The sequence below is a fragment of the Numida meleagris genome, chromosome 2 (assembly GCF_002078875.1).
Source record: "Numida meleagris isolate 19003 breed g44 Domestic line chromosome 2, NumMel1.0, whole genome shotgun sequence".
NCBI classification, from domain to species: Eukaryota; Metazoa; Chordata; class Aves; order Galliformes; family Numididae; genus Numida; species Numida meleagris.
Genome location: NC_034410.1, coordinates 88,275,888 through 88,286,873, shown reverse-complemented (window position 1 = coordinate 88,286,873; position 10,986 = coordinate 88,275,888). Strand labels below are relative to the sequence as shown.

Sequence of the window (10,986 nt, the reverse complement as noted above, 5' to 3'; positions counted from 1 at the left end):
AAAAGTGCCATAAAACCTAGGGAAATTATAGAAGGATACGCATTACTGACACGAAAGGAAACATTTGATGATCCAACCAAATGATACATTGAATCTTAAGATCTGAAGATGCATTAGATTGCACTGATGTTATCTGAAGTGACAGCAGTTTGTTACTTCCACTGACAAGAACCTTCAGTCTTAAGAAGTTTAACCTACGGTGCTAAGAAGTGAGCAGCAAGCTTAATTTGGATTCTGTCACTTACAGGAACTGTTTCCAAAGACTTCGATCTTGAGATTTAGGTGAAGCTGTCATGTGTGAAAACACTTTCCAGAATTAGAAGGATGATCCAGATAACTATATCTATGAAGAAAACTTTATATCTGAAAATAGTAAATGATTGCAGGCTACCTTGCACGGGAGGGAAAAAAAAATGACACTTGTAAACTTTCTCATTTTTTGTGGGGAGAATAATGCAGTCTTGTGCCAGCTACTAAGAATTTCTCATACTCCTGACAGAAGCTTTGGAAAACCAGAATTCCTGCTGGGTTTGGCTGTGGTTAAAGATACTGGTTCCGTAGCTGGTGATCTCTTTGGCGGGCAGCTGAAGGTCAAGCATGAGAATCTTCCAGCTGCTGGCGTCCGCAGGCTGATAGAAATGCAGAGAGGAATGAGAAGTTGGGCGACCGGTAGGCTGTGCTGCAGCAGCAGAGTGCAGGCCGTGTCCGTGCTGCTGCTGATTCAGCCTGAAGCCAGTGGGTGGTAGTACAGCCTAGGGGTGGTGGCACAGCCTCCAACTCGTCTGGGAGGTTGGGGGCGTATTCTTTACCTTCTTGCTTGAGGATATCTACTCGCCAACTTTACTGCTAGTAATTATTACGATTTTGTAACAAATCAATGCATTAAAATGGGTAAATACCAAACACAGAAGAAAAAAAGGAAGGAGGGTACTGCTTATGGGCAGCGTTGTCCCACCAGTGGGGTCCATTACCTGGTGCACAATGAGCCAGGGTGTTTCTTTATTGCATGTTTGCACAAAGGTGGCTGCTAGGTGGTAGGTCCACAAAGCTAGTACACCTTTACAGATCCACAATGTGATGTTTATGTCCCTTTGCATGTACAAATTCATTGTTTACAAGCAAAATAATTGGATGTATGTGATGGATTATTAGTTTAATAGAAGAAAAGACATAGAGATACAAAAACTCACAGAGCTAAGAAAACAAATGGTAGTAAGGACTCTGTGAGAGGGTCCTGAGTGAAAAGACAGAAATGGGAAGTCATGGGGGGAAAAAAACTGAACTTCACAAAAGGGAAAGAAAGAAAGAAAGAAGGAAAGAGGAAAGAAAGAAAGAAAGAAAGGAGAAGTTTCCACTCTGATTTATCATCTCCTGCTGTTCAGGAGGTGGAGATTTCTTGGAAATAGCTGGATGCCTACATTGTTTAAAAATAAATTTATTGCCATCTGTTTCTTAGAGGTGAAGCTGTCAGGATTTTCTTTGCGAGCAAGAGGTCTGGAAAGCAAACTTTTCAAAGAAAAAAAAGCAGAAGCTGGAATCTCTGCAGTACTACAACTGTAAAACAGAGCTTGCAGTAGCAGTAATGGGCACCGGGAATCCTTCTCTGAACGTGAGTAGATACGAAAGAGAGGGGATGGTAGACGGAGGGAAAGTACAGCTTGCGATGGGTTTTCCTTCTTGATTCATCAGCCTGGCTTTTCCTGGCCTTAGCTGTGTTGCTGTAGTCGAGGGAAGGAGAGCAGGAATGCCTTGGGAAAATGGGCTGTGGTGTGAATGCCATGTGGTGGGGGAGCAGTGTGGCTGCCAACTCATTGTGACAACCGTGAGGTGATGGTTAGGGCTCTGCTGAATGAATAGGGCAACATTAGGAGACAGAGTCGGCAAGGGACAGAGGCCAGGGGAAGCAGGGCTAGATGGTGGTCCAGTCAGGGCACACGTCGGTGCTGCTCTGGCACTCATCACTTTGCATCATTTATCCACCCTGCAACAACTGCTGTTGGGTGTTTCTTCCATGCACCAGCCTCAAGCCGGGCTTAGTTCAAGGTGAAACTCACTGAAGCATGTAGCATGAGCATTAGGTTTCTCACTGCAAATCTGGCCCTGCTGTGCTGAACCACTTGTTGGTGCAGCCGGAGCCCCACGTGGGTGATGGGCACTGTCACGGAGAAGGACTGAACCAAAGCTGTGTGGTGAGTGAAGAGGTGGTAGTGCTGGAACTTACAGTTGAGGAACTTACAGTTGAGGAACTGAATGGGTCACTAATACGGAAATGAAATTCCTGCAGGGAAACTGAAAAGCCTGATGTAAAAGGAAGCTGCTGGAGAGAAGAGGGTGGAGGAGTGACAGGAGGGAACACATGCGGACCTTCAATCTGAGCTCAGACGTCAGTGTATGGTGGAAGCAGGGGCAGCTGACGTGGGAGGTGTATAGAGATGCTGTTTGAACTTGCAGGGATAGACTGTTAAAGGGACTGGAGCATTTCAGGAGGAGAAGGTGAGGGAGCTGGGACTGTTCATTTGGGAGAACAGAAGAATTAGAAGGATCTTCTTGTGTATAAATACCTGACAGGAGGGAGTGAAGAAGAGGAAGCAAAACACTTTTCAGCAGTGTCTGCTGGTAGGACAAGAGGCAATGGGCACAAAAAAAAATAGATATCTGAACATCAGAAAACACCTTTTTACATTGAGAGTGATCAAACACTGACAAAGAGGTTGTGAAGTCCTCCTGTCTGTGGAGACAACACATCGCAGAATCACAGCTTGGCTGAAGTTAGCAAGTCCATCAGGTCCCAGCCCAGCTCCAGCAGGGCCACCTGGAGCAGGGTGCCCAGGCCGATGGCCAGGCAGCATCTGGAGGTCTCCAAGGAGGAGACTCCACAGCCTCTGGGCAGCCTGTGCCAGTGCTTGGTTATTCTCACAGGGGAAATGTGTTTCCTGCCATGGTCCTGAGCAGTCTGCTCCAGCTGCCCCTGCTTGAAGGTGATCTAGAATCATAGAATCCTTAGAGTTGGAAAGGACCTTTAAAGGTCATCTAGACCAACTCCCCTGCAATGAACAGAGACATGCGCAGCTAGATCAGGTTGCCCAGGGCCTGATCCAGTCTCTCCTTGAAGGTCTCCAGGGATAGGGCATCAACCACATCTCTAAGCAACCCGTTCCAGTTCCTCACCACCCTCACTGTAAAAGACTTCCTCCTTGTATCTACTGTTAGTACTCCTAGTCTTCAGCTACTTTCAGCTCAGGGACTTCTTGAACTGAATGTGATTCCTGTGTATTCAGTAATTTTCAGTGGATTTCTTGTACATGATTGTTCCCATTCTCTGGGACCTTTGTAGGCTTTTGGCATCTGTGATTGAACTCCTTGCCAAAGCACCTTCTCTGCTGCATCCCATAAGAATCTATATCTATTTAACACTTCTTTTAATACCCTGTTACCCTGTAGTGCAAGGCAGTCAACAATTGGTACACATCTACATTCTTCATCTCATAGATGTCTGTAACTTCCTTTTGCATTATCTCCTCCCTTAGCTGAAGAAGCCTATTCTGGTGGCTTTGTGTGTGGAGCTTTCACGCCCTTTGTTGCCATTCTCTGGTCTTTTTTTCACTTCTGCTCTGTCCTTTTAGAGATAAGGAAACAAGCACTCCATGTAATTCAAGCCACAAGCAAATCAAAGAATTAAAAAGTGCCACAATAAAGTTCTCTGCTTTGTTGTTTCTCCTCTGCCTCTTCCCAATATTGGATGTGCTTTCTTGTCTGCTTCTGAACACTGAAACTGATATTTTCAGGACCCATCATAATTGTGTGATCTCATTCACAAGTAACTGACTGTGTTTGCTATGGGAGGCCAGCAGCTGGCATAGCCATCTGATTCCTACGTGTGTTTGTGCTCACCTGGACTGCTGCTGGACTTTCTTCATCGCAGACACAGAGCCGCTGTCCTAAAAATTTATTCAATTTAATGTAGCTCAAAGCACAGTGATGAAGCAGAAAGCCTATAAAGCATCCTTCAGGCACTGTGACCTCAGCCTTGGAGGAGAGAGTTGTAACACTGTTAAAACATTGTTTTAACATTGTTTTTTTAACAATTCATGTTAAAATGCTAAAAAAGCACAGCTCCCCACTTCCTTTTTTTTTTTTTTCCTCTTGTATCTCAGTTTACACTGCTTTCTAGTCTCTAATGAGTCGCTGCATTTAATTTGTTCTGATCCTTTCACATTCCGTCTCCAGGCTGCGATTTTAATTTTCATGTTTTCTGATCAGAAAAAACATCGGTTTTTCCTCTAGGTAATCCTGGATTATGCCAGATTGGAGAAACCTGCTTTTCTGAGTTAAGAAAATCTGAAAGACTGGATATCAGGAAAAGGTTCTTCACCAGCAGGGTGGCTGGGCACTGTAACCGGCTCCACAAGGAAGCAGTCATGGCATCAGTCTTGTTGGTGTTCATGAAGCATCTGGACAGTGTTCTCAGACGTATGGTCTGATTTTCAGGTGGTGCTGTGTGGAGCCAGGAGCTGGACTCAATGATCCTTGTGTGGGTCCCTTCCAACTCAGGATATTCTGTGATTCTATGAAAGTTGCATGCAGGCATCTCTGCCAACTTCTGAAGATCTTTATGCTGTTTTGGTAACAGCAGTTAAGGTCATGAGGGAGTGTTGCTTATATTAGCTGAATATTATGAAGATCTAAAACATGAATGGAATAAAATATAACAATCATCAGCTATGAGGAAATGAAAATTTTAAATACCAGCAACGCCCAGCTATGCAAAATTGAATTCTGTTCTACTGTTTGTCTAGGCTGTAGAGTGGTACAGGATATTACTGAATGTTGATGTAAATCCTAGAAGTAGAACAACCTAGCATTTCAGGTGTAGCAGAGCATTTTTAGAGGCTATTGTTCACATGAGCCCACGGTTTGCTAACTCCTACAAGCAAATAAAACAGCTGCTATCACCTCTGTACAAAGCACTTTGTTAGTACCTCATCCAGCTCTCCACCCCATGTACCCGGTGACTGCCAGCTCTCATCATGGAGGAAGTGAAGGAGTTTCTCATCTTCACCTTCTCTGACCTCTTCCTCCTGCCCAGGCTTGCTACCAGCTACGGGAAGTGTCATGCAGTTGTGAGGCTGTTTGATCTCGCACCCTGTGGTTTCTTCCTCCACCTGGTGAGCACTTACCCTGCTCCTCTTCTTAGTGATCAGCTATCAGATAATGATGTGAACTCAGCATGTGTTGCAGCGTTGGCAGTGAAGCAATCTCAAGAGTAATATGGTGGTGAAGGGATGTTGTCTTCCTTACTGGCTCCTACTATTTGTTTTTTTTTTTTTAAAGTAAATTCAAAATACTTTTATTCCTTTTCTTTTTTTCTTGTCATGGAACTTGGCTTCCAGAGGTAGACCATGGATAATTAAAACTTGCCCTTTCCATCCCCTGCTTTTGTACACAGCCTGGAAGAGCGTGAAAGTGCCAGCCTGGATTCCTAATAGGAATCTCATTCCTTTTAGGATGAGAAGGAATGGCCTTAAGGTGTGCCTGAGGGGGTTCAGGTTGAATATTAGGAAGAATTTCTTCTCTGAAAGAGGTAGCGAGGCAGTGGCACAGGCTGCTCAGGGAAGAGTTGAGGTCACCGTCTCTGGAGGTGTTCAGGAACCGTGTGGATGTGGCACTGGGGGATGGAGTCAGTGGACACGGTGTGGGTGGGTTGAGGTTGGACGAGATGGTCTCAGTGGTCTTTTCCAACCTTAATGATACTGTTCAATGATTCTAACGCCTCCTGGCACATTAGTAGGGCAGAGAGCTTCTGTGGTTGCTGCTTACGCGTCCCACAAGGAGAGCTGTACACATGCCAAGGGAGGGGCTGAGCCAGTAGACCTCGCACAAAACCATGTACAACCTTTGGTCTTTGAAGAGTATTGTAAAAAAGAATGGGAAGTATTAAGCCCAGATGATTTTTTGCGATTAAGAAAAGAAGGAAGTAGGAGGTAAGCAAGTAATTTGGAGATCTCTGTATTATTTGGAGAGCTGAAACACTTCTGAAGTTAAAAACCTCAGCATCGAGTCTGTGCCCTGCAGCTGAAGTACCAGTTAATTTTTGTCAGGTTAGCATGGGATATTCAGATATCACATGAAGGCAGCCTGGTATAATCAGCCTTCACAGAATGGAGTAAGGCATACACACATAAAACTCTTCTCACAGAAATAAACCATCGGCACAGATCCTGTTTAACCTGCAGAATCTTATGCTGCATGTTACTAATACCTTCTGCAGGTGATTTTAACCATGGAGAACGTCCTTTCTGTACTCATGAAATGCAGTTCAACTATCTTATCACTTGCCTGTTTTAACTTTACATACAGTAATTAAGTAGAACTTTAACACGTACGTAGCTATCTGAATTAACCCCATGGGTTATGCCTGCCGTGGCAGCACAGCTACTTGTCAGCAGGATTTTTTAAATGGCATACTCTTATCAGGAAATAGTTGCAATTACTGAACTAAATCGGTATGTAAAAACATGTGGCGGTTTTGAGCTGCTTGGTTACAGTGGAGGCTGCACAGCTCCTGACCCTAAACAGAATCTTTTAAAGAAAAAAAGCAGTGCCCCTATTCCTTATAAGGCATGGGCAGGCTTCCCTGAGCAAAGAGAAAGGGGCGGTAACGGGTTATTTCAGCCGAGTTTCTCCGGCAGCAGTCGCGGCAGAGTGAAGAAGTTGCCCTGAAATTGCAAAGCCCTTCATCTGAGCAGACGATCTCAGGCAAGGGAGCAGGCATCAGGTGAAACTGGGAAAAAAACCCACAACTTGATCATGGGAAAATCAGGTGAGCAAATGCTTTCATGCAGTTGGCTGTATACCCTTGCAATGGCACCGCTCGGTTTTGTGCTCCAAAAGCGCTACTAACGCCTTAGTGGCTTTGCTACGAGCAGGCTGCTTTCATTTGTGCATGTTGCTGGCTGGGAGGAGCATTCTCTCTGACACAGTGAAATGAGTCTGTTTGATTAAAAAAGCCAGAAAAAAAAAAAAAAGCCCCTTCAAACGTGCTCAGTGTAGAGGTAGTTGTATTTTCCTGTATGGTTTACATTTTGTAGCTGGTAATAGGTGTGTTCGGCTGTATGAAGTAGTTTCATGGCATTCAGGGAAAGAATAATTTTAAATCCGGTAGCTTTAAAATTATGCTGTGTGTAGCTGTCTGGCAAAGCTTCCTTACATCGCAGATCGTCAACAAACTGCTTGGAGAGGGAAGCTTTTTTATTGCCTTTGCTTTTAGAAGGATTTAAATTGGAGATCTGGTTACGGTTTAACCAAGCGTTGTCTGGCTGAGCTCATAAGTTTTTCCCCAGCTGTGCAGATTTTTGTCAAGCCTCTTGTTCCTGCTGGCTGCGAGCTGCTTTGTTGAGCTCTATTCATTGCCTGTGTGCTCTGGTTCGATCTTCTGAGTAGAAGAAAACCCCACTGAAGCTGCCTGGAAGTTGGAGACCCTAAGAGAAGAGATCCCCTGGGGTTGGTCCATCTTTGTCCCACTAGTGCCACGAGGAATTGCCCCCAGACAGAAACGTGCCTGGAGTCTGCAAATCTGCACTCATCTTTTGAAACTGCAAAGAAACCAGATAGTTTGCTCCTGTGGTTGGGATGTTATTTCTGTAACTAATCAGAGCCTGGTAGCATATCATCTGTCTGTCCTATCCTATGCATCAGTAGCACGTACAGGATGGGTTCAGTGCAATCTGGTCCTTTGTTCACTTAAAACATAGAGAACTCAAGACTAACACTTCAGCAGGCCTCAGCATGGGTGTGTGCTTCCTTTTTTTTTTTTTTTCTTTAAAAGATCAGCATCCCAGTTGAGGTCTGAGCCCTCTGAGAATGTGGTTTTGAAGGGCTTGCTCTGACTCCATGGTATGTGGTAGCAGGCCAATACCCAGCCCAGGCTTAGCACCACCTAGCTGCCAGTGCATGGGCTTGGCCCCATTTCCCGGAAGCTGTGTGTTTTCAGGTAGGTTAGCTTTTAGTAAATGATCTTACAACCACTTAAATAACTAATTGCCAGGAAGTAGCCAGTTCAGCAGTTCCTTGGTAACGGCATCAGAAGTATGAATGCCAGATGAGCTTTGCATCTGTGTGTTACATTGGCAAAGTTAAGTGGGCAAAAGCAGCTGAGATCTCAATGTGCCACTCCCAACCCCAAACTGATATAAATCTTCTCTTGCTTTAATACATTCACGATCTCTGTTTGCAAATTGCTGATACAGTCATAAGGCAATTACTATCCTCAGCTGTTTTTTCCTGCACGTTAGTTAGAGCACGTCGGTTCTTTGTTCCAAAATTAGGAGCAATGGCAGACCAGAAATTCCTTGCACAAAGGCTTGGGTATTGTGCGCTCCACGGAGAAGTTATACAAATAGAGCTTGAGATCTAAGTACATGCTTATAATTTTTTTGTAACCTGTGTCATACTTTTCAAGTTGATAGGGAAATGGGCCCTGGTTGCTGCTTGTGAGCTGTGTGAGGTATTTTAGATGAAACACTAAGCTGAGATCCTGTCGTGACAATCAGTTCATTGACTAAATCCCATCTGCCCTTTCCGCCAAACTGAAGTCTTTAAATTCTTGTCTGAGATTGATATTTGCCTTTGCATGGGTGAGAGCAGCTATTCTGAAGAGCTCAGCTCCGTGTTTTGTGTAAGATACTTCCCACTCTCGAGGACACGTAGCAGGCACAGGAGATGCGCACAGATTGGTCTCTACTGGGACATGTAGTGGAAATGTAACAGGTAGGGATCTGCCCGTCCTCTCGGTGACATCCAGAGCGCATGCTCCTCTCCTGGATCAGAAGAATGAAGGAGGAGATTGCCTGAAGGCATACATGTAGGGGTACTGTAATTCATGTAAACTGGGCACTCTCTATTTTAGAACAAATATCTTCAAAGCTGTTTCTGTAAGTCTGTATCTTCGGTGAATTTATCTTGAGATATAAGCGTCCCCTTGGAAAACCAGCTCCGCTGTTCAAAATCTCAGTTCTTTGCAGGCATTTTGATTGGCGCTCCCTAATAATGGGTTGTTTCTAGCTGTTGGATTACACTTAAAGCTGTATTCTTTGCAAGTATTATGACTAGGGACTTAGCATTGGTTTTGCTTCACTTAGTAGAACTAAGCACAAGAAGACATCAGTGCCTCTGACTAAGCTTTTTTCCTTGGATGCTGCAGGCTGCTAAAACCAAGTGCACGCTGAAACTCCCCCATCAAACACAGAGAAATTCCTCCCGTGGCTGTAACTGCTGCAAACACCACAGCCAAACATGGGGACCCCCTACATCCTCCCACTAGCCTTCTCTTTTTGGACAGCGTGTAGATTAGCAGGTGACACAGCCTCCTCTCCCCAGAGAGCCCAAAGCAAAAAAAGATATCAGGGAGTATTTCAGCAGGAAATGAGCTGATGGTGAGCTGGCTGCTCTTTGTTGCTGTGTTGCTAGGGCTCCGTCACCTCATGGCTCTGACCCCGTGCAGCTGTGCGCAGACGCCAGGGTCCCAGTGCAGTCATCCCAAAGGGGATATCCACAACAGCAGCTGGCTGGGGCTGTGAAGATGGCAGGGAAAGGAAAGTGTCATTTCTTCCACTTCCCCTCCAACCCTGTGTGTTGGGGAAGGGACCTTGCCCTCTTTGCTTTCTGAAAACTAAGTGGAGGAGATGGGGAGGGAATCAGTTGCTCTTTGACTTCTGGATGGTGAGTGCAGAATGCTCTCAGACAAAGAGAAGAATGAGCTCAGTAAATACTGAGAATCTTTTTCCAGTGCTTGGTTGCCTTATTTTCTCTCTTCCTACCATCCCTGCCCCCTGTGAATGTGGGTGGGACTCCAAAGAAGTGGCTGGGAGTTACTCACTGCTGCCTATTGAGTCAGTGTAAAAATAAATAAGGTCCGAGAAAGGGCTTTAACAAAGAGAAAAGAGATAGGAACCAAACTCAGTGCAGTTTTCCTTGTTGCTTTTAATCTCCCTTAGAACTGCTAGCTGCTTTTTAACTTTGAAGGTGCGTCTTTGGAGCATGGTAAAAAGGACTGTAGTGCTTTCTTCAGAATAAGCTGCATCTCCAGCTGATGAGAAGTGAGAGGTTGTACTCCAGCATCTCAGGAGGAGGCAGCTGTAGCAGCTCCTAACAAAAGCACAGGTATACTAGAAAAATGACCTGTCTGCTTTCTGAGAAATGTGATACAAGCTACCAAACTGACAACATGTTGGCTGTTTTTACAGGACATGGGGGATAGAGGAAATGAATGAATATAAACCGCTAGTAACCAGGCATTCATGTTTGGTAACAATAGGGCGTGTGCAGAACTTAATGCAAGTTACTTGCTGTTTCTGTCTACACACAGAAATGAATTGGAGGAGGACTAGGAAAAGAACCTTTCAAAAATCAAGTTAATTCAATTAAAAACTCTACACTTCTCCAGCTTTTCTGTGGAGATGATAGTAATTGCTCAGATCAAGTTCTATAAATGAGAAATAGTGGAAAATCCTCCAGAAAGACATCGGGCTTTGGCAAACAGTATTCAATGCCTAATCTTTACTTGTCCGTTGGATAAAATCATACTTTAGGCAGAAGGGAGTGGAGGAGAATGCAGAAGCCATCACCCTTTGTAACAGTGGTTGCTCCTGTTTGTTGTTAGATTAGGAGCCTTAGCTTCTAATGTTCAAAAAAGGCAAGTACCAAAATAGCGTGAAGTGGCTCGTTAAGAATGAGACACAATGTGATGGTCTGTACTAACCAAGATACCTACCAAAGTTTCTCATGCCATACAGTTGCATGTCCAAAAGCATCAACTCTCCATTCTGGATCCCCCAGGAAATCATTCTGAAAAAAATAATTAAGCATGAAGAAAACTTACTACTGAAGGTCAGTGAAAACATTCAGCAAAGCTTTGTTTTCTATCAATAGAATCATAGAATCATAGAATGAGCTAGGTTGGAAAAGACCTACAAGATCACCTAGTCCAAC

At 44.5% G+C, this 10,986-nt stretch overlaps 1 protein-coding gene across 1 annotated transcript in view; it reads left to right on the top strand.

Moving 5' to 3' along the window:
* Nucleotides 6,562-10,986, top strand: part of GLIPR2 (GLI pathogenesis related 2) — a 23,959-nt gene continuing 19,534 nt past the window's right edge. The window contains exon 1 of the mRNA XM_021388060.1: nt 6,562-6,820. Within this exon, the coding sequence (XP_021243735.1) occupies nt 6,808-6,820 (13 nt within the window). The 5' untranslated portion in view covers nt 6,562-6,807. The remainder of the gene's footprint in view (nt 6,821-10,986) is intronic.